The sequence below is a fragment of the Branchiostoma lanceolatum genome, chromosome 5, assembly GCF_035083965.1.
Source record: "Branchiostoma lanceolatum isolate klBraLanc5 chromosome 5, klBraLanc5.hap2, whole genome shotgun sequence".
NCBI classification, from domain to species: domain Eukaryota; kingdom Metazoa; phylum Chordata; class Leptocardii; order Amphioxiformes; family Branchiostomatidae; genus Branchiostoma; species Branchiostoma lanceolatum.
In genome coordinates, this window is record NC_089726.1 from 18,555,475 (window position 1) to 18,580,018 (window position 24,544).

Sequence of the window (24,544 nt, forward strand, 5' to 3'; positions counted from 1 at the left end):
TCTACCACATTAGTCTCGTTTTCTTTGATTGTTTAAATTCTTTCATTCTACCACATTAGTATCGTTTTATTTGATTGTTTGAATCGAATAAAACCATTATTATTTCCAATATAATTTTTGCAATCTACAGAATATACTAATCTTTTGAAGCTGCTTTGTATGATTTAAAGTATGGTGGAAAACTTCTTTGTTGTTGTTGAAAACGGACGAAAATTGTTGCGCGTGCGGATGTCATCCATATAATCAAATCAACATGGCCTTAACTGGGTAACTGATTTCCAAGGGAGCCCTTACAAATCATAACAAGTCAGGATACAAAAGGATAACTTAACATAAACTTATTGTCACAAACAACAGGAGCTATTGTCTCTTTTACATCAACCTTGTCTTGACTTTGTCTAATCTTTTTTTTCTCCTATTGGACTATCTAAAATTGTCTTCACTTTGCACATCAATTCATAGTTCGTGGTCAAAACCTCTGATCGACAAATCTTGCTAAGTGTCACTGACAAAAAAGTAGTGGATGCTACTTGAAACGTCTGACCGTTTCCAAAATCATATCCAGTTGCTTGAGTAACTGCTATATTTGGCGTATTGTCACATTTATTTCCAAGGACAGGCCCATGCAATGATACCTGGGTATAAGTTCAACTGTATAATACTGTAATTCCTCTAATCAAATGCAACGCTTTGTAAACTTTTGGGAGTCGCAAAATGCGTACATGGAGCTCTGAATATCCAATATGCTTTTTTTTCCATTCTCTGGAAATTTCAGATTTCTATTCTACACTTTTGAGTAAATACTCCAGATATTTGCAATAAATAAAGCTGCACAAATTCTAAGAGCATTTACAGTAAATTCATTATAGCTTGTGCTGCGTCTACAACTTGAGAAAGAATAATGAAAGATAATATGTTCCTGACAAAAATGTTTTGAACCTTTGCACACCTATATACAATTGTCGTCAAATAAAATTGTTTGAAGCATTCTACTCTATTATCGTAACTATAACAATATAATCCAAATGGCGGTACTGCAAATCTTTCCTCCCTAGGCCACACCAATTTTATTTGTTGATTCTCAGATTTCTTTTAGAAAAAAATTGGAGTGACAGCGGGAAAAATAAATTTTTTTTTGCAAATAGTCTGGGGTGAAGATAAAGTAAAAGAGGAATATTCAAGTTTCAACTTTCTATGGCTCATTCTATGCAATGAACCCCTTTCTTTGATATAGTACACTATACTTTCATTCATCTCTATTGGTGGCTATTGAGTTTTACAACTGAACAAATAGTAAAGTCATGAGTAAAAATTTGTGAATTGGAATAGTGACCCAATTTTTTTTTTCAAAATGGGAAAAACAGGACAGGCGATTGGGAGAAGCCAAAAAAAAATGGTGTGGCCCTATGACCAATGACCACATATATAATAGGTATGTTGGCTACAGATCTAATGCAAGCCATGCTTACATCTGGCAAGGCTAAAGAAGAAACAAATTGGCTGACATACAACAGGGCATCTAGGTTATCAACCGATAAAAAACCCTGCCTTTTTCTGTGTTGCTTTAACTTTCTGTAAATCTGGCAACCATTTTTGCTGCCAAAGTGACTTTAGAAAAAAATAAAACATGACTTGTTGGAGAGAGGACTTATTTTGGCTCTGATGGCATTGTTTTGAAGCTCAAAGTATTGTATACTGTAAATGCAGAAATGTTCACGGTAGTTTTATGTTCACAATTTTCGCGATGACCGTTCCACCGTGAACTTAAAACCACCGCAAACATTTCTTCTTCTTCTTCTTTACTGCTTAGCCTCATATCTGAGATTAGCAGCAGTTGCGCATAGGTTAGATACAACACAAGTGCCCGATATTTTTGTCCAATACTGTAGCAGTATGTGACTGCAAACTTAAAGCCACCGCAAACACTGTATTTTCCCTTTTAGCGCGAAATAAAAATCACACAAAACATACAGTATTCATTCAATTTTGCTGCACTATGAAAATCAAAGTTTGCTGTAGTTGCTCGTAGTTTTAAGAATAGTAGTAACACAATTGAAAATCAGAACCTTAAAAACACTGCGAAAATCTACTGAAATTACACTAGAGGTCAAGAGTTCTTACAACATTAATTCTGATACACTCAAATTTTTAATGACAAACACTGAACATATAATATGGAGAATTTAAAAGTTTGGTATCAATAATAAGAGACTGATTGAAGATTACTCTTCCCATTTTCCGGCTTTCTTCAGAAGGCCAGATTAGGTTCAAGTGTTTTCTTTCAGTTTTTAAGACCTCAGTGTTCCACCTGTATAATGTATCACACACCGGGGTGCACCGAGTGCAGCTGTTAACGGCATCAACTTTCGTTTGAGGGGCACATATATAAACACTTGAGTACATATACTACATACTCCCTCAGTTCGCTACAGTCAGATTTTGCCCACCCAGAAATAGTACTAGTAGCTTTGGCTGTTCAGTCTCAGTTAATGTAAAAAATACAATGTTTTTCTGGATCTTTTTCTTTAAAATCAGTTAAAAAAAGGAAATTACAGCTTGCAAGTTGAGTACATATACTACATACTCCCTCAGTTTGCTAGTCAGATTTTGCCCACCCAGAAATTGTAGCTTTGGCTGTTCAGTCTCGGTTAATGTAAAAATATGATGTTTTCCTGGATCCTTTTCTTTAAAATCATTAAAATTATAGCTTATAAGTTGAGCGTTTCTTATAAATGAGTATCCAAACAGTAAGTTTTCAGAAGATATCTACTCAAGAATATTACCTTATCACAAGAGATTTCTCTTAAAGTCAACGTCATCACACGCATCAACTTTCGTTTGAGGGGCACATATATAAACACTTGATTACATATACTACATACTCCCTCAGTTCGCTACAGTCAGATTTTGCCCACCCAGAAAAACTAGTACTAGCTTTGCCTGTTCAGTCTCAGTTAATGTAGAAATACGATGTTTTTCTGGATCTTTTTCTTTAAAATCATTAAAAATTACATCTTACAAGTTGAGCATTTTTATAAATGAGTATCAGAACAGTAAGTTTTCAGAAGATATCTACTCAAAGATATCTACTCAAGAATATTACCTTATCACAAGAGATTTCTCTTAAAATCAACGACATCACACACATCAACTTTCGTTTTAGAGGGCACATATATAAACACTTGAGTACATATACTACAGTTCGCTACAGTCAGATTTTGCCCACCCAGAAATAGTAGCTTTGGCTGTTCAGTCTCAGTTGATGTAGAAATATGATGTTTTTCTGGATCTATTTCTTTAAAATCATTAAAAAATTACGGCTTACAACTTGAACATTTTTCATGAATAAGTACATGTATCAAAAAGTTTTCGGAACATATCTGTTCAAAAATACTATTACGTCATCACAAGAGATTTCTTTTAAAGTCACCGACATCACAAAATTTACTGAAAATAAAAGCGTCTATCTTGTTTTGAAGCAACTGCCACTTTCGTTTGAGGGGCACATATATAAACACTTGAGTACATATACTACATACTCCCTCAGTTCGCCTACAGTCAGATTTTGCCCACCCAGAAATTGTAGCTTTGGCTGTTCAGTCTCTAAAAGTACAATGTTTTTCTGGATCTATTTCTTTAAAATCATTAAAAAATTACAGCTTACAAGTTGAACATTTTTCATGAGTAAGGCCACACCATTTTAATTTCTTGATTAACGGAATTTAAAAAAAATGCTAGATTGGAAAATCAACATGAACACAGAATCTCAGAGGAAAGTTTGTACTTTGGTGCACACAATTTCAGGGAGTGAACAGGGTCAGGTGCAAGTTTTCACCCCAACCTTCTGTTTTCATGATTTTTTTTTGCTAAAATTAAACAAAAAAATCTGTCAACCAATCCGTTTAGCAAAAAAAAAATCACGAAAACAGAAGGCTCGGGTGAAAACCTGCACCTGACCCTGTTCACTCCCTGAAATTGTGTGCACCAAAGTACAAACTTTCCTCTGAGATTCTGTTTTCCTGTTGATTTTCCAATCTAGCATTTTTCTAAAATTCCGTTAACCAATAAATTAAAATGGTGTGGCCTTAAGTATCAAAACAATTTTTTTAACATACCTTTTCAAGAATATCATCTCATCAAAAGAGATTTCTTTTAAAGTCAACGACATCACAAAATGTACTGAAAATAACAGCGTCTGTCTTGTTATGAATCCACTGTAACCATTAAACGTTTAGTTATTTGTAAGGAATCTTCCAGTTTAACTTTAAGTCGCTGCGGCTGCCGGCTAGTAGCCTGTAAATCCCCGTACAGAGCCGCCGCAATCCTAGAAGAGTCCAGAGCACACGCACGCGGATCGGAAAAGACTTACCCTGGGCGAGGTACAGCAACGATCGCATGGAGCGTATTCGCCGCTCGCGTCTCGTGTCCTCGGTACCGTTCAGAAGTCGGAGGATGTGCATCTTCTGCAGACCGGAATCTATCAGCGTCCATTTTTCTGGGACTGGAGCATGAAATTAAATGACCAATTAATGAAAAATACATGGTAAAGTAAAGAAAGGGGGGTTAAAAACTAGTTCCACCTTAGAGTAGTTCCTTACATATCTAAAAATATAAAATTTGACAATAACTATCCATTTTTCTGGGCCTGGAGCATGAAATGACCAATTAATGAAAAATACATATGGTAATAAAAATCACATGAAAATGGCAAAGACAGGGGGTTAAAAACTAGAGTGGGTCCTTATATATATATATTTAAAAAGATACAATTTGACGAATATAACCATCCATTTTTCTGGGACTGGAGCATGAAATAACCAATTAATGAAAAATATTACCACAAATTTATGGATCTCATACACAGAACTGTCCAAGGTAGAAAATAAATTAATAATAACGTTGCAAAGATTTTAGGTATCATATTTCCATTTCTTGCCCATCTACAGTTCAATGTATTTTCCAGCAACACAGGTTTTGTTAACCTTCAAGTTTGTAATCTTTGTAATTGATTTAGAATTTTCCACCTGAGTGCAGCACAGTTGGAAGGGAGATGATTTAATTAACAACATTGGCGAATCACAGGTCTTACTAAAGGTACATTAGCTACAGTCTGAGAAATCCTTACTAAAATCATGTAACAATGGCTTAGAAAGGGGGTTAAAAACTAGCACCCCCTTAAAATGTGTCCTTATAATATTATATATATAACAATGCAAACTGGCAAAAAGTTAAGAAATTATTATTTTATACCTACACAAATATTTTCCATAGCTGAGAATATGTACTAAATACAACACTGAAGATAGCATTTTAGCAAGTAGTGTTACTACACAAAAGAAATAATTATATCAACTTGCAACAAGAGGGAAATTTTGTCAATCTAGCAATTCTTCCACTCTGTTAAGTATGCATTAGTATTCATAAGTATATGCATAGCTTACAGCTTACATTGTTATGAGTATATAATTATAAATTTCCATCCAGTTTATTCCTTGCCAGACAGGCGTCCCAAAGGTCTGGAAAACTCATGAATAATGCACCACGGATCACATAACTCTATTCATCAAGTGTCATGTATTAAAATGATATTATCATGTTCATTTGAATGGAGGGGAAGAAAAATCAATACGATATGGAGTTTAGGGGGGCCCTCACTAGCTTCATTTTGATTATTCAATTTCGTAGAAATAGATTATGGGGAGGATATATCATTATATCAATACTGCAGTGAGCTGTGAAAGGATTAAAAACAGCCATAAAATTCAATACAAGAATTAATTACTTCACGCTCTGGTGTAGCCGTGGGGGCCAATGTCTCAGTCCCCGAGGGAGCTGTGCAGAAACCAGGAGGGATTTTTACTTTGCATAAAGCCACTATGTACCAACATTTCCGAGTATCAATGTTAGAGCAAATCTGATTGGTACAAATTTCAACTGATTCAAATTTTAAACAACTTAATTTTGTATCTTTTTTTTTGTACAAAAGGAGATGTAAATTCATACTTGTTTGACCATTTATGTAATTATGATATGCTTTACCATTCTCTGTAAAAATTTCCATAGATAATAACATTATTCTTTTCTATTTAAGCTTGTACCCCAAACTTTGGTCTGACTAATTTCTAGTGTGGGAAGACTTTGAGGGAGCCATGCAGAAAACAAGGGGGGATTTTTACTTTGCATAAAGCCACTACGTACCAACGTTTCCTAGTATCAATGTTAGATCAAATCTGATTGGTACAAATTTCAGAGAGAGGCAAAGACAATGTGACCAACCGATTCAAATTTCAACAACTTAATTTAGTAATTTTCTTGTATGAAAGGACTTGTATATGTATATTCATACTTGTTTGAACATTTATGATATGCTTTACCATACTCTGTAAAAATTACCACAGATAATAACATTATACTTTTCTATTAAAGTTTGTACACCAACTAATTTAAGCTTTTTCGGTAACAAAAAGTATAATATTTTTCTAGTACAAAAAGACTAATTCATACTTGTTTGACCATTTATGATATTATGCAAAACACTAAGAATGTCCACGGATGATAACATAATACTTTTCTATTAAAGCTTGTACCCCAAACTTTGGTCTGACTAATATAGTTACACTTTTTCGGTAACAAAAAGTATGATAATTTTCTAGTACGAAAAGACTTTTCATTCATACTTGTTTGACCATTTATGATATCCTATACAACACTAGGTACTTGGTAGGTAGGTAGGTATACAACACTAAGAATGCTCTATATTATACAATATACTTTTGGCAATCAAGATCATACTAAAAAAATTTGGCGCTCATCATAGACACGCTTTTTGATAACAAAAAATAAAAAAATAAAACCTAATGATATGGTTAAAACCCCCATTCAAGTAGGCACCCAATTTGCTTAGATGGACAGCCAGTCAGCTGTGAAATATGAAAAATGAAGAAAGACTGCATGCTTTGTTAGAGAATTTATGGTAGGGTGAGGTCAAAGGGGGCACAAAATAAATCTACTTCTTTTCCCCAGTCAAGAGTGTCATTGAATTTTTTCTCTATTACGAACTGTATCATACATTTGGGGCCAACTTTTTCAGTTACAAGTCTTATAAAAAAAATATCGTGGTTAAGTTTTAAAGGCAACCAAAGCAATATTAGGGCCAAAAGATGGAAATAAAAATAAAGCTGAATTTTTTATGGTATTGACATTTACTAACATTTTTAGCACATTTGCGTAATAACTTCATACTTTTAGGATTTTAAAACTGTGCAAAAAAGTCCCGTACGATGATCCCCTTAGTTTCGCAACCTACAAAAACTCCAGCCACGATTTTCCTTGAGTTCTCACATTACAACAACGTCATATTTTTGCACATGGATGTTCCTATACATTGTAATAGTGTTGTTTGAATGAATCATGTATAGAAATTACTAAATGAATTGACTTTCAAAATCCATTTTTCGGACCCTTATATTGCTTAGGTTTCCTTTAAGATTATATAATACTGCAGTAAAAACTCACATCTACCAAGATTTCAAGTAAAACCACCAAGCCCTTTAATGCTTGTATGTAATACTTCCTAAAATCATTTCATGGTCTAGTAGTCCCACAAATGGTTATCCAAAGACAACGTAAGATCAAGCGTAACGGGAAATATATTACATGTACCTCTTTGCTGATAATCCTCCTCAAAGTACTTTCTGTTCTGCGTAAATTCCGGTTCTTCGGTGTAACTGTAGAGCTCTGAAAAAGATAACAACGCACAAAGTCAAGTTCACGCCTTTGTTACACAAGGAACAATTACTAAAGCACCCGGATTCAAAATTTGGAATATTCCTTTGTTCTTATTACATAGAGATAATTGTTTGTAATGTTATACAAATTCCTAAAGTAGGGAGACCTAATACGTAACAATAAGTGCTCAGAAGAAAAAGGTGAATTGAGAATGTCTGACGTTTTTGGCCTGTGCACGTAGGCAGGTAGGCAGGCAGGATGTTTTTGAACAACTCATTTAAAGGTTAGGAACAAAATTTAATACAGGATAGAGAGATTAAAAATTAGCCGTGTTCACTTAAACTCATTCAGGAAGAATTATGGTAGCTTGGACTTGGAGCTGCTAATATGATTATGAGTGCGATTGCATAAAAATCAGTTATAATTCAAAGACTGGTGGCATTGTGGCCTTGTAGTTCGGGTCTGGTAAACTCAGATTCAAGAAAAAGTATCCGACAAATAAAACAGACAGTGAGGACAGAAAAAAACACTAAAATATTCATGTTGCACACAGTTTTCAACTACGATCTATGGCATACCTTCCATAGCAATACATAGGATTCTTATTTTTCAAGGAAAGCAGTCTTGAACGTTTGTACATGTAGACATTGATATCAAATTAATATATGTAACATCACAGGAGAATATTGTAATTGTGTCTTAATAATGCCTGTCAACTTGTGTTAAGTATACTTAAACTTGCATGTAACTTAAATCATTCATGTATGCTACTCCAATCATTTTATCATCAATTTTTTATGATCTTTATGAAAAGGAGAATTCTATTCCAGAGCACACTACCCCTAAAATCCATTTAGAATTTCTAATGATAGGTTCCAAACTTGACAATGATATAGTATAAAATGTGTGAATGAGTCTTTTATATTCTCATAATTGATCATACAAATTCTACATCAAAATTCATAGATACATCTACATACTACTTAACTTACTTTTTGCTTGTTTGTTTATTTGTTTTCTATTTGGCTTGCATAATCTGTGCACCTTTGACAGTCATAAATTTACCTACAGGTACAAGTGATCAATAAAATGACAAAGTCAGCAGGAACTAATGACTGTGTGAGTGAAAAACCCTCGTCCCTTGGTAAACCTCCCAGAAATATTATCCCCCGAGGAATTTTTTTCCTGTGTGTGGGTGGGAATGGTAAGGCTCTGTTCAGTATTACATTGGCTGGGGCCTGTTCAATTTGATACATTGTTTTTCTCCATTGTTATCGTGTCGTAAACCATCTGCCGTGTGAGCTAGGCAAACGAGACATACTGTAATTCTTGTTACTTTCACTGTAACCAAGGACTATATAATGTCCTTGCTGTAACTTTATGTTCACTGTTTTCACGGTCACCTCTGTACCGTGAACTTATCATCACCATGAAAAAGCCTGTTGTTATTATTTACGATTCAGTCACTTGCCGCCACCGTGAAGTTAAAGTTCAGTGAAAATGTCCATTTTCCTTACACCGTGAAATTTTGCTACCGTGAAGATAAAGTGAATTACAGTATGCTCAAACTGTAGCTACTTATTTGCATAAAGTAGTTCTTAATGTTGAAGAGAATTTCAGAAAGAAATTCTTTCAGATTTTATAAATCTTAACTTAGTTAATTGGATTATTTTACAGAAATATAAGCCAGAACTTTAATTTGAAGACTTTTCTTCTCCATTTAAGCCAAAGGGTTTGCATTCGTATATTGGCATAATGTCTGTATCCACATTCATGTATGACAATCTATGGAAATATCCCTGGAGTTAGCTTGCCAATGGATAAGATTAGTTTTTTACTACTCTATACACCTACTTTTGATTTTCAGTTTTTTTTATAGAGCACAACATAGATATCTTTCATTTTATTTTGGGAAAAGAGTTTATCAAATCTTTTTTGCAGTTTGTCAAAAGTTCTACACGATTAGTTTAAGGCATAATTAATAACAAATTATAGAATATGACTGAAAAATACAGCATCACAAAATTCTGTACCATACCTCTACCACATTTTAAACAGCTGTGTTATTTCAAGAGTAGTTTCCGACATTGCCGCAGTCAAAACAGATAAGAGAGTTGAATAACACAGGAAAACGGTGGCTTAAACCATTCAGTTGTGTTCCACTGGCCCTGAACTCTAAAAGCATGCACTTACTACCATCAGGAGATGCGTCTTTTCTGGAAGAGTCAGTCTGGAATTCTTGACAAATGGTTTTGCGTAAATCTATTATTCATAGAAAGATATAGAGAGGGCACTAGTACAGATGACAGCGTTTTTTTGTTGTATCGCACATAAAAAGAACCTTGTTTTCTTTGAAGAAACATATTTCAAATTGCAATTACATAATAATGTATGTATGCAATATTGAAAACTTATGACAATTTAATTATGTGTGATGATTACTCTGTATTGATGGTACTAATTTTGAAGCCAGGGTGTACATGTATCTGTATCTGTATAGCCGGTACAACCGCCCTTCAGCGTAACACACCAGCTTCGCAGACACGCGGCGTGGCAGCAGCTGGTTATATTACACTGTACGGCCCGTCAAATCTAACTTTTGCACATCTGACTGCAACCGTTCGTTAAAGCTATTTAGTAAGTTGTTGCTAGCTTCCCTGTCAATTTTCCATTTGAAAAATGGTTCAGCATCTGACTTGAATCTGATAAATCCAAGGTCATCCTCTTGTTCAATCTCAATGAACGGTCAACAACACGTGTATTTTGTAAACTCCGTCCTCCAGTGTATCGGTATCTCCTTGCTTGATCGGCAAATAAGGACATTTTGCCCAGACAACGGAACACCCGGTACAAGCCATATGTGCAAATATGTTTGGGTTCAAGGTTCAAACAAATTCTGTTGAGCCAAGACAGACAATTACAAATGGTTGGGGGGAGGGATCCTGGAAGGTCAGAGGTCATGAGCAGTTGATATGTCTGTGGTGCTGTGCATCAGTGCAAACAAAGGAAAAACAAACAGGAAAGGGGAAATGGTCTTATAAACATGTAAAGTCTACCATATAGGGAATTCTCTGTGTCTCTTTTACAATGTATTCAAACAACATTTCCAACAATTATGATAACTTATAACTGATACTGTAAATGCAGAAATGTTTGCGGTGGTTTTATGTTTGTGTTTTTTGCAGCAACCGTTTCACCACAAACTTTAACCACCGCGAACATTTTGTCCAATACTGTCACAGTATGTGACTATAGCGTTGATGCAAACTTAAAACCACCGCGAAAACGCCAGTTTCACCTTAGCGCGAAATAAAAACCACGCTAACTTAGTACACTTATGAGTCATTGACAATATCAACTTCAATGTTAAAACATTGAAAAGAAAACTGAGTTTCTTTTGAACAAATGCGACCGTTTGAACTCAACTTTAACGTCTAAATGATATAATAAAAACTAATTTTGTTTGATGACTTGAAATTATAGCAAATGGTGGTTGTGCCAATTCAATGCCACCTGGTAAACCTTGTCTATTTTATTGACAAGGGATAGATTGCAGACTTCTTAATTCTAAAGGTTTCTCAGGAATTCCAACATTCATGAGTCTTCCTCCTTGGGCAATAGCAATTTAATTTGTTGGTTCTCGGACTCAAAACATGTTGTATTGGAAAATCAACATGAAAAGAGGGTCTGGGGGGAAAGTCTGTATATACAGTTTTAGGGAGTGAATATACTGTAATTCTTGTTTCTTTCACTGTAACTTTATGTTCACTGTTTTCACAGTCACCTCTGTACCGTGAACTTATCATCACCGTGAAAAACCTGTTGTTATTATTTACGATTCCTTCACACATCCGTTCTGTAAATCGCTTGCCGCCACCGTGAAGTTTAAGTTCAGTGAAAATGTCCATTTTCCTTACACTGTGAAATTTTGGTACCGTGAAGATAAAGTGAATTACAGTAGTCAGACTCGGAGTCAAGTTTTAATCTCAAATTTCTTTAAAGTCGTCTTGCTAAATCTTTACTTAAAATTTCAGTGACCCAAGAATAAATTAGTATGGCCGTAGAGATCAGTCAGCATAATTGCGCTGCGTCACATGCTTATTTTATATCACAAAAATTCTATTTTTGTATGTGAGAGTGACGTTCCTGTCATACTTGTTTACATCGACCTTTCCGCAAGTTCGTACTAGTGATAAACATGTAAACAAACAAACAACCGACCTGCTATCTCCACCTGGTGTCTGTCAGCATCGTCATATTCAAACTCCAGGTCTGGCTGCTCCAAGTTACCCTGGGAAAAAACCGGGAAGAAATAGAATTTGTCATTTCAAATCTAGAAACATAATGTATGATTTGCAATTTTCTAACCAATGTTAAAGTCAAATATTTCTAGATGAGTTATGGTTTGTGAAAAAATCTGAGAAATAATCATGAGAAAAGTTTTTTATTCAGTTTCTAACCAATGAAAAACTGTGAAACCATGCACTCCTTAGCAGAGGAAATTAATTAGCCATTTTATCAGATGTGGCAGCTGCGAGACATCTGATTGGTCTAGAGCAATGATTAAATCATTAGATAGCCCATGAAAGAAACAATGGCTTGTAGGATGGTATAGAGTCTCTCTATTGATAGACTTGCACATCTTTTGTTCCAGTGAAAAATACATGGTTGATTTCACCGATGCATAAATAACTATGTGAAATATACACAAAGTTAAAACTTTTGTTTTGAAATCTTGGTACGACAGTTTAAAAAAAAAATCAATATCAAATTTTCAAAAGCCCCTACCAACTTACATATATTTTGACAGCTATACAAGTATACATTATTATCATATGTCTGTACTTGAACAAGAATACCAGATGTTTGTGCCAATAAATGAATACTTTTTAGATGATACTGACAAAAATGCACATGCATAAAACTAAAAGTAGCATTTTTGTACTCTCCAAGCAGAGGAGGGGTTTTGGCTGGTTTTTGAAGTGTTTTTAGGCATTTTTGTCATCCTTCTTTTTGTATAGCCAACCCCCAAAAAAGATGACAAAGTAGAAAGCCCGACAAAAACGCCTAAAAACACATTAAAAAACAGCCGAAACCCCTCCTCTGCTTGGAGACTAGCATTTTTTGCTCATGTTGACCACTATAGAGCCATGCCACTGAGGCATAAACATATTCAGGAAGTGGTCAGATGATTAACACTAGAACAACATATTCACCCCATGACCCAACCCCTACAGAAGAGATAGTACACAATATACCTCTTACTCAATTAATGACTCAGAGTTGGAGTATGTACATGTATGAATCACTCTGGCATATTAGTACATGGTCCATAGCTTACACATACATGTAAACAACAATTGTTTCCCAAATAAGTTTTATGTCTTTGAAATTACAGGGTTGAAAGTCAGGTCAAAATTATTTTGGTTATTTTTTCCGAACTTTTTCTAACAACAGGTAAATTCTCTGCGAACCATTCCAGTATTCAGGAAATAAAGTCTCAATGGAAGCCTATAATTATTACACGTGATTGAAAAGGAAGAATTGTGAGCAAAAGATCAAGGAAAACTGAGTTCACCTAAAAATTATGTTTTTTGCAGCCTCAATATATTTGCTATCACATATTACAAAACCTAGTCCAATCAAATATAAGAAGCCAATGAATGTGAAAAATACTCAAACGCTTTGTGTCTATTTTTGAGCAAAATGAAAAACAATTTCCTCGCTCAAAAAACGCCCTTGAAAATGTCAAAACCTTAGTTTTTCCAATGATTTTTGTATCCCAGTTTCTTTCCATATCCTTATCTTATCCACAATCAAGTGCAAACCATTGAATATGCACTGTGTTGTCACAAAGTTTCAACACTTGAGTTGTTTACTTTTTCTTGTTCTACAGTTACTTTTACATGTATTTCCATGATAACAACTAGTATTTGTATCAGTTAACTCTTTGCTTTTTCCATGAAGTACTCCAATGTTTTTTTACAAAAACAGTTCATCCAAAAGACTTTTATTCTCTTGTAGGGCGCTACAAAGAAATGCGATTAACATATCAATGGCTGTAGATGATTGGGCCTTATCTGTTGTAGGAAATCAGATTTGTCCACCTGATCAGTTTGCGCAATCTAGTTGTCTAAAGCATCGGACAAGGGGATCAGACAGAATAGGATTGGGGATGTCACCTGTGGTGATAGTGTGTGTGGTACCTGTATCTATTGGGCCACACCAAATCAATTTCTTGGTTAACAGATCTTTTTTAAATTTTAGCAAAAAAAATCATGAAAACAGAAGGTTGGGGTGAAAACTTGCACCTGACCCTGTTCACTCCCTGAAATTGCGTGCACCAAAGTACAAACTTACCTCTGAGATTCTGTTTTCCTGTTGATTTTCCAATCTAGCATTTTTTCAAAAATTCTGTTAACCAAGAAATTAAAATGGTGTGGCCTTGCCCTGCAATTCCAAGTTTCTGATAATAAAACAAGCTGGATATGACAAACTATTCAGAGGTTTGGTATAAAACCTGGTTCTACCAGATCTTTCCTTTGTCACTGACGAAAGATAGTGGATGCTGTCTGAAACGTCTGACTGTTTCAAAATTGTATCCAGTTGCTTGAGTAAATATTTTTGGCGTAAGCTGGATATATGATTTGTCAATTGATTTTTAGACTATATTTTGTGCACGGAGGACCAGAAAATAGAGTTCTCGTCAGTTTCAGTCCGTGTATTTTCGGACGGTTTGGGACACAATTTTTTTCTTTCAAAAACGTAATAATAGTGCGACTTTTCTACTGTACTTCTAAATTTTCTCTCCCTATCAGGCTATATAATATACATGTTGGGTTCGATCTCCCAACAATTTTCCACAGTTTCTATCTTATGCCAATGCCTGCTTCCAACTCCAAGAAATTTCTGGACATTTTCTGGAAATTTACTTACATTTTCAAACTGTTTTACTGGAAATGTCTTTGAAATTCAGGCACGAAATATTCAATTAGCTGCTACAAATTCAGATTGAAGTTGTGTATATCATAAGGAAAAGAAAAACTCAGCAAGTTTTCAAACTACCAAAATTCATTGTGCTTTTACTTTTAGTTAAAAGTTTCTCAAACTAAAGATGTACATCTGTAAACAAGTATTAAACAACTAAATTCCAATTTACAAAAATAAAGCTACAAAAGAATTCTGACTTATCCGAGAGAACAAAGACTTCCTCCAGAACTCCATTGAACCATTTTAATTTGTCGCTACCTCGGCGGAAAACCTCGTTGTTCCAAGGTCAAGTGTCGTTCCTGTCTCTTGAAACTGACTTTGTCGCTGATTTCCATATCACTGTGTTCTCACAACAGGAAACGGATTATGCACATCCCCGAAAGCTACAAGGTAATCCATTTCTTCACAGTGTATAAATCATAATAACCATTAGAATATGAAAGCCTAACTTGTTACTAAGAAGATTAGCGGCGCAGTCAAACAGAATTTTCCTCCGAGATTTGGATTTTTTGTGTTTGTGCGCAACAATACTGCGTTGTACACCATTTGCAAGAATAATACGGCCACAAGTGCGGGGTATATATGTGAGGACATTGTAGTTTGTACATCTTGACATTGAAAACAAATCTATCTATGTTGATACTGTGTTTAGTAAAAACATCCTTTCCAAATTCAGTCCATGCAAGTTATTGTTACTTTGACTATGCGACTATGTGTCAAATTTTGACACATAGTCGCATAGTCAAAGTAACGATAACTCAGTCAAATTATTACAAACACAAAGATCACACAACATAGCAAGTCTGTATATGTTTCAACATACACTAATAGGAAGTACTCTACTGTAATTTCCAAATATTTCTTAGGTTTGTGTGTTTACCGGAGAGTTTAAAATCTTTTTTAAAAATCTACACGACCAATGCGCCCAAAAATGAGGACATACAAATTGGAGAAACTTCTACACCAAAGCTAGAAACGAATATCAAATCATTTTTCGACAGATTCGCTTCCGGCAGACAAGTACTTGTACCAAGGTGATGACAAACAATTAACGCAGATCCGCTAACTTTTTTTCTTCACCTCGGAAAACCCAAGGTTGAAGGAAAATGTCTTGAAGACTTCTTGAGTGAACATGTCGGAAGAGGTTTTCCCTTGCTTGACCTGGCAGAGTCTCGTAACTCTCTTGGGTAGAATTATAATCGTGCAACACCTGAGTCTTTGTTAACACTGCTTGAACTTAAAATGTCCTTGTTATATCTTATTTTCCATAGCTCCACTGCACAATTTTTTCTCTATGTATAAAAGTATGATGTATAATTCTACCCAAAAATGATTTAGATTTCTCTAAGCAAGTTGGTTGGCTGTAGATCAAAACTTGAAAGTTTTGACAACTTTGCTGCAAAGAAAAGTAACTGGTGACTTATTCTGATTAGTTTTTAATCCAAATCAGAACTTGAGAAATTATTAGTATTGTGCTTAAACCAATTGATTAGCAAATAACAACAGGAAAATGAAGTGAAAATTCATGAAGTGATGAATATGCATTCTACATATTGGGATCTCACGTGTTAGCTTATGACAGTTAGGGAAAACAAATAAAGCAAGAAAATATAGCCTTCTTCCTTTCTAGCTTCTTAAAAGAACTCTTACGGAAGAAGAAGATGCTATAAGATGCTACATATAAGAATATCTTTGTCTTAGGAGGTAACTGCCGGTTTGGGGCTTAGAAATTTGACCTACAAGATCGCAAACCAGTCGTAAACTAGACCTCACGACTACCCCAGGAGGTCGTAACGTGTCGCAAAACTATCGTAAGGAGGTAGGAAAATCGTCAAGAGAGAGGGAAACGTACGTCCGAGTCTTTCCGCTGGCGGCGCAAAAGTTCTCGTAATTTGGGCAGGCCCTGCCTTTTGTTGTTTCCACCGGCCTCCATCTTGGATGTGGGGCCTCAAGCCTCGACGCACGCCCAAACTTATCATATTTGCGTGCCTGAGTAAACGTGCCCATTTATACCCCATTTCTCCACATTTTATCCCATGAAATGATAATTTAAGTAGTGTAAAGATCGAGATATTTTATATTTAATTTGTTTAAGTGGATAAAAGTGTGTTTGGGTGATCGAAAGGTGGAAGGAAAAACGGGCATAATTATTTCATGAATCGGGTCAGGCGAAAGTAGAGCGGAGGGTGCATAATTTGCATTTGCGGGTGTCGAGGGAAAGGGCGAGGTGTCCCGAGCACAGAAAAACTACGTCCAAAACGGCCGTGGAGCGCCTTTTACAGCTCCGGAAAGCTGCTCACTAAAGTCGAGGAGTGTTTCAGAACGTCTTGCACGGACTTCTAGCGGAAGGAGAGGCCCATTCTGGGGGCCGCGACTAGTTGAATGAGCGCCATGAACCCAGCGGAAAGAATGGCTGCTTTGGGGACCGACAAAGAACTGAACGATTTGCTGGACTTTAGTGCGATGTTCTTGCCCCCTTCGCACGGGGGACCGGGGAGAGGCGATCCTCGGGCGGCAGCAGAACGGGCTAGCATGCACGAGATGGCTCACGGACCGGCTAGGGGGATGAGACCAGGCATGGAAGAGGTCGGTGGCGGTCCATGGTCGCACGGACCAAGTTTTGAGAGCAGCAGGGGGTACCCTCCTGACGGCGCTCCTTTCAGTGAGGGGATGAGGGAACGGCGACTGTCCCACGATAGTCTCAGCCCTCCGTTCATCACCTCAGGAAGCATGCCTTCGGTTCCACCCTACCCTTTCTCCACATCCCGTGATGGAGGGCCGGGAGTGCCGGGAATGAGCCGAGATGTACCCCTGCCAAGTCCCAACTCAAGTTCCCCCTTCTACCCCTTCAGTTCACCAGCCCAGAGGAGACCTCTTCCAGAGCCCAGCAGTACAGCAAAAAGAAGAAAGGGATCGGGGCACGGTGGGCTTCCAGTCTACTCTCCTAGCAGTTCAGATGAATTCAACCGTGCGTCCCCTAGCTACACGTCTCCCAAACCGTCGGGCATATACGGCGACGAGTATTTTAGCGGCGCGCACAGCTCTCCGGACCCCTGGGGTCCTGGGGGTGTTCCATCAGCATATCCTTCCATCTTGACATCAACAAGTTCACACATACCTCCGGCGCCCGGTACAGCCTTCAGCAGTATTCATCATCATAACCCAGACTCGATGGGCTACGGCCCTCCAAGTCTTCCACCAATGAACACTTTTCGTGGTTCCAGTATCGGCCACAACTCCAGCTCCCCCTTCGTCAGCATGTCTTCAGTCAACAGCAGTGATTCCGTGGTCCCGTCGAGCGTCAGCGCATCGGGAAGCACCGCCGTCACGTCGCAGTCGAGCGACGCGCTCGGTAAAGCCCTCGCTTCCATCTACTCCGAGCCCACCAGCAGCAGCTTCCCTTCCAACCCGTCGACGCCAGCCGGGCCGGGGTCGCCGCCAGCGCTGACCGGCCCCACCGGTCAGTGGTCAAGACCGACCAGCAGGAATCCAACCTCGCCGCCAGGTCAGCCATTTGAAAGCCATCTACACGCACTACAGAGCAGGGTGGAAGAGAGGTTAGACGACGCAATCCATGTCCTACGAAACCATGCTGCGACCGAAGAACCCCCCCTAGGGTCGGGAGGCTCCCTTCACCCCATGGGAGGTCTCCTAGCCCCTGCCAATGGAGGAGGTCCGTTCGGTCCGCAAGGTTCCGAGTACAGTCAGTCCGGCATGAGTTCTCATCTCCTGGGCCCGGGAGCGGTGTCCAGTACCTTAACGGGCAGCCAGTCCGTGCCTACCCAGAGCGTGACGTCATCCACCGACCTGGGGAAGACACAGGAGTCATTCCACAACTTGCAGGGCGGTGGGGCGGGCGACAGGGAAGGTGTCGTCAAAGTGGAAAAAGTGGAAACCAAGGAAAACAAGTCCAACGACAAGGCAAAAGATGCGAAGGAGAAGGAAAAAGCCGTGCAGAACAGCAAGCCCAAGAAGAGCCGCCCCCCCTCGCAATCCACACGGGACTCGTTTGTTAACTCACCTACGTCGTCGCTGGGGGATGAGGTCATCCCAGAAGACGAGACACCGGAAGAGCGAGAGAGGCGCGAACGAGACCGGCGTGCGGCGAATAACGCCCGGGAACGTCTGAGGGTACGCGACATCAACGAGGCCTTTAGGGAGCTGGGGAGGATGTGCTCCTTACACCTCAACACCGACAAGCCGCAGACCAAGCTGACCACGCTGCACCAGGCCGTGGAGGTCATTACCGACCTGGAGCGTCAAGTCCGAGAGCGCAACCTGAACCCGAAGGCGGCCTGTCTGAAGCGGCGCGAGGAAGAGAAGGTGGAGACCAGCCAGGCCCTGCAAGAACACGCGGTGGCGGCGGGGGCACCGGCATCCACGGACGCTGCCTCCATCACTGGTATGCTGACCACCCTCGCTTCCCAGTTTAAATAGGGCTATCTGATCCTCCCTAACGCAAAGCCTGACCATGACCAAGTACTACAAAACTAGGCAGGTGGCTCTGCCAAAAATTGCAGAACAAAAAAAATTTAGTCCGTATTGGTCATTTTGCAGTAGCACAATTGTCAGGGAAACAATCAGAAAGCCCTATTTTTCTACAGAGCATTAAGTCACCTGGACTCGAAGAACAGTGAATGCAGATAGCTATATAAAGATTGGCATGCACTTAAAGAAAAGAAGACTGGAAGAGAGACTAGGGCAGTGTAGCTTATTCCTTAAGTTTGCATGTATGTACGTTTGGCTACCAGCCTAACTCATGTTGCACCTTAAAATGCTGTGTCACAAACATTGACCACTTCTCCTTGCCTTAGTGCAAAGAAAGAAACAAACTGGACTGGTTCCATGTGTTTGGAAGAGGGTTTGTGACACAACGTCACTTTTGAAAGAAATGTAAGGTTCAGTCAGGTAAGGGGTAATCTCATTACAACACAGATAATTAGCTGGCTTTGTGCCCATTGTTGTGCCCGTTGCCAGTTATCACTGCCCGAAGAGTGAACCTTAATTGGCCTTGATTGGACCAACCCTAACCCTTTTTCCACCGTGGAATCAGTCCACCACGAAAACACGATGTTAAAAAAAAGGTGCAGTGAAATCGTCTCGCCCAACCGCCACATTCTCAGAAAGCAACATCACCGAGAAGTTTAGGAATTAGAAATAAGTTTTTAAAAAGTCACTATATATATTTGTAAAATATACATAAGAGGTATTATGAATTGATAACTATGCTACCACAGAAAGCTAGTGCTGGCTTGAATTGAGGAGAATTTCTGGCAGTACAAGGTAGTTGTCGGCTTTATATATGCTAGGTTTTAGGGTCAAGCCACTGGTGAGGTAGACTTTCGGTTTTGGTGCTTTCTGAAAATGTCTAGGTTGGCACTGCATAGAAGAGAGGATATTTAAGATCACTGAAAGAAATATTTGTATCTGGAGATATGAAGTACTTTACTAAGAGAGAGAGAAAGAGAGATATAAGAGATGAGAGTTTGGTGCAGTTGGCTTGTCAGATACCAACCCAGGGTAAAGTCATGGGGCTGGGGTTACGTCCCAAAAGGACATGATTTTAAGGACTTAAAGTTGGGGTTTTCGGCAAAGATTGCAGTCTTTTTCCCAAGAACTTGTCAAAATTCGTCCCTAGCTTGACTAACCCAGGGCTGGGAGAAACGGCTCTCTTTAGACCACACTTGTTTTTCATTGTGTATATAGACTTGGGGTTGAAGCAATTTTTTTTTTGTTACAAGAAAGGAAAAAAAATGAACTTCCTTGAGGGTTAGGATAGCCAATTTTTGCACATCTGTGACCACTAAAACTGAGCATATTGCTAATGTATTCGCAAAGGTGTAGCTGACAAAGGCTTTTGTTTTTGCAGTATTGCCCGTGCATATTCACAAAGATAGAAAATGTTTTTGGCAGGGAATTTCTTCCGGTAAAGCTTAATCTAAACAGTGTTTCTTACCACTAGTTATTTGGGTATGAAGAGTTGGCAGACTGAAATATGATACCCTCTTTTTGAGGGCAGGAACTCTGGCCTGTTGTCGGCATTACCCTTCCTTTGATACTTCTGGACTCTCTCTGCACCATTGCTTCCAAATGATGTCACCGCCATTAGTTGAAGATGAATTATTAGCAATATCGCTACACTCCGTGCCATTATTATTTATAGTGCTAACTCGTAGATAATTGGTTCGCTGCCGTTTGAAAAGTGCCCAATTATTTTCAAGAAACTGTACGGCGGCGCTCGCCCTTTTCTTGTCGAATGCATGTTCTGGGTAGATTTTTTTCCCTTTCCTTGCAACGCTCCCATGTGGATTGTGGCATGCGATGGGGTCCCATTTTTATAGCTCCTGCCTGAACTGATGGTTCCCATTAGGAAAGCTTGGGCCTGGCATTATTTGGGGTCATTGTTTCCTTCTCGAGTTACCAAAATCTCAGCCCCTTCTTCAAGATTTCAAGAAGTCTTGCAGATTTCTACCGTTAGCTGGTAGTGGCGACAATGACGGCTATATAATTCTAACAGTAGAGCCTTCCGTGGTAAGGCTCTATCTTAAGCAAACACTCGAAGGCCAGGTGCATTCGGTAAACATCCCGCGTGCCCCCCTAGCAGGCAGCGATCTATAAGCGTGCAACCCTTGGACTGTCACAACGCGCAGGGAGAGAAAACCACAATATCGGGCGAGGACAAACAAAGGAAAAGAAGGGCTTCAAAAAACAGCCTACTGTTGTCAGTACGAAAAGCAGCGTTTTTTCCAGAGCAGCTCGTCCAAATTTGGCCGATTAATTAACCTCTGGAAAAAAATTATATCTGTAGTTAGCTTCCTTATGGCATGTGTTGTCGGCAGTGGATATTTTTTGTTTCATATAACTACAAAGGTATTATGTTATGGTAGTGTTATAGTTTTTGTTTGACCATGTGCAGTTGTTCTATCACAAAGGCCCCCCCTCAAACGACATTCCCGCAAAAACAGTACTCTACACGAGGGGACGACACTTGATACGAAAAAAAGAAGTTTCAATGTCATTTATTTTCATCTATATTTTACTACAATAAGGTAGTTAAGTAGATATATTTTGATAAAGAATGTCATATTAATGCCAGCTAGCAGGTAGATGCTTTAATCCTAGATAGAGGTGAGGATAGGGAAACAGGGAGGTGTTATTGTGGTGATGTGGCAGTAATATATGATACACCCCACTGTTGTTCTACCAGCAAAGTCTCTAACAAAAAAACGTAAGCCTCTACACCGAGGGATAGTGGTCAGGAGATGACCAGTGGACACAGAGAAAAATGTAGCAAAGAATGGATTTTACCATTGCTGTGTTTATGTATAAAGATATGAGACAACATCTTGTGTCCTATTTAAGCTTCTCTACCACACACGAAATATCTGATACATCAAAAAGAAAGTTCGAGCGTACGTAAAGTATCCAACTGAGATTCCAGCACTGTTTTTTGACGAAGTATTCCAAGGAGATCTCGCATTTTGTAATTTCTGTACAGTAATAATTGAATAAGGGTTTGTTCCCTTCATTCTACAACTTTTTATTATCATATCTAACCCTAACCTAGCAGGCAGATTTGCTTAGTACATTGACAAAAATGTATAGTTAAAAAAAATGAGCTAGCCTCGCTGGGTTGGAAGACAAGATTCTCGGCTTCTTTATGGTAGCAGGTGTATTTAAGGTTTATATGTATGCTTTTGTTCAAGTAAGAACTTGACTAGCTTAGGTGGCCATTTTTATGTGGAATTTCTACAAACAATTAGTACCTGTACAATGTAGTTATTATTCATGACAAGGTAGTTCATGTAGTAGTTATATTTTATTTAACACTTTGTTACCTTTATTGCCAATGTTTTTATACTGACCAATGCGTTGGGAGGATGAGGGTCTTTTAGGGGTTTTGCCTGTAGGTGATCAAGGAAAGCTTTGTGTTGCAGTTGTAAGGAGAGGCTCCTTCTGTCTTTAAGTGGAAATAGCAGAGAAAAGCATCTCTGATAAGTACTTTTCCTTTTTGTATCAAATCAGGTTGTCTGGCAACCCCTTTGAGACCCTTGACCCCTCATCCCTCTAAACAACTACTAAGTCGTCGGTATATGGTGGCAGTTGATATTCATTGGTTGATTGTTTTTTCCATCATTCAATAAATTGTCCACCTTCTTGTACATAGGCATGGATTTCCTATATACGAGTCCGCGTCTATTTTTGTGGTGTGAATGCTTAACAATAACGACAGTATGGCTAGCAGTCCCTTTAAAACTTAAAAAAGGCTCTAAACACATGAATCTATCGTAGTACCAGTTCCACAAGTTATCCCAATGCTGTTTTAGGTGCATATATTCCTAAAGTTAGCTTCTACAGATTCCATGTAACAAAATGGTAAAAAGAAAAAAATATGCCCCTACACTATGCTAAATCTTCAAGACAGAATTGTGCACATACTAGTGTTTGGTGCCTCTTGATGTGTTGTAGAATTTTGCATACAAAGAAAAGAACTCTCTACAACGATGGTACAGGACTGCAGTATATAGAAGGAACAGTCTGAATTGCCTGCTGACAAGTCTTGCTGGATGATTCAACCCAAACAAACGTGTCCGAAATACTTGCCTCCCAACCTTAGAAATCACCCCTCTTTATTACCAGTGAACCAAGTATAAGCTGTTCATTCAGCGGCCGCTCGGAATTTGCGAAATGCTGTCAAAGAATGTACAAACATTTACAGGTTACTGCACGAATCACAATCGAACACGGCAACCGCGAGTCAAAATAAAAACTGTGGGTCGTACGGCACTCATTTGTGGACAAATTTGAGATATTTTCACCCAAATCTGTGTATTGATGTTCCTACTTCATCGCTGAGGTTTTCGTGGAGTAACAATGAAATTACTAAGGGCGTTAGGTGGGGCTTATATGTAGCCACTGTGTCAGTAATGTAATAATGATCCATGTACACCCCTAATCTTCAGTAATTTCATTGGAGCCAAACAAAGTTGCCTCTGGAAACTAGCACTGCAGCAGTCAAGTAGAATAATTCTTTAGGGATTTTGGAGAAGAGTATGTAAGAAGGAATTAAGATATAATTATAAGCTCTGTTTTATAAATGGTATAACTTATGGTTCTAAATAAATGGTTGATTTTTCAAAGACAAGAAAATTTCCCTTTTGAAAATACCAGATATTGCCCATTAAAAAAAGCTACCGTCATAGAAACATGGCAGTCTGTGTACTAGGTGAAAATTGCAGTTCTTTTGGGATTTTTGAGAAATGTAAATAAGAAATTGATAATTAAAGAAAGGACATAAGATTTGATTTCAAGTAGCCTCTGCCTTTTATGAAAAGAATATGAAATGTGGCTACAAAATTTCTAGCTATTAGTTGCCCATTCAGAAAAACTACTGTCACGGGACTGTGTACTTGGTGAAAATTGCAACACAGTTGTATATAAACAAATCTTGAAAGGGAATTAGAAGACTTCTACTTCGGGGCTTAGATGGAACATGGTGGGTTTACGACAAAGGACAGCTGCGCTGACGCTTCCCTTGCATCACAGCCTGGCATATTTTCAAGGCCACAGACTGAGAGAGAGTGTGCAGTGATTGTTTTGGGGGGGAGGGCAAGTTAACATCTGGCCCCAAATCTGGGTTTTCTTGGAGTAATTCTTGCAGGGTATACAAGACTTTCCTCCCATGACTGTGTTTATATGTTGCTAATTGGCTGTGGGATACAACTTCTAACAGAACACAAAAACAGAGTTACGAAAGGTGACTAAAGCAGTGCACATCTTCAAGCAATTCTTCCGTGAACTGCCTAGAAAGCTGCGTGTTTAAAAA

At 38.4% G+C, this 24,544-nt stretch overlaps 2 protein-coding genes across 3 annotated transcripts in view; one reads left to right on the forward strand and one right to left on the reverse strand.

Moving 5' to 3' along the window:
• Positions 1-16,690, reverse strand: part of LOC136435555 (striatin-interacting protein 1-like) — a 42,588-nt gene extending 25,898 nt beyond the window's left edge. For both annotated transcript variants that reach the window (XM_066429165.1, XM_066429163.1), the window contains exons 1-4: positions 16,571-16,690; positions 11,950-12,019; positions 7,663-7,737; positions 4,370-4,501 (exon numbers count right to left, since the gene is read on the reverse strand). In XM_066429165.1, coding sequence (XP_066285262.1) covers positions 4,370-4,501; positions 7,663-7,737; positions 11,950-12,019; positions 16,571-16,651 — 358 coding nt within the window. In that variant the 5' untranslated portion in view covers positions 16,652-16,690. The remainder of the gene's footprint in view (positions 1-4,369; positions 4,502-7,662; positions 7,738-11,949; positions 12,020-16,570) is intronic.
• Positions 16,691-16,894: 204 nt separating this feature from the next.
• Positions 16,895-22,899, forward strand: LOC136435556 (transcription factor 12-like). The gene has a single exon (XM_066429166.1). The coding sequence runs from the start codon at positions 17,101-17,103 to the stop codon at positions 19,153-19,155; it is 2,055 nt and encodes a 684-aa protein (XP_066285263.1). The 5' UTR covers positions 16,895-17,100; the 3' UTR covers positions 19,156-22,899.
• The last annotated feature ends 1,645 nt before the right edge of the window (positions 22,900-24,544 follow it).

Excerpts from the sequence above, each read along its gene's own strand:
- LOC136435556 (XM_066429166.1), top strand. The coding sequence starts at position 17,101 with ATGAGCGCCATGAACCCAGCGGAAAGAATGGCTGCTTTGGGGACCGAC.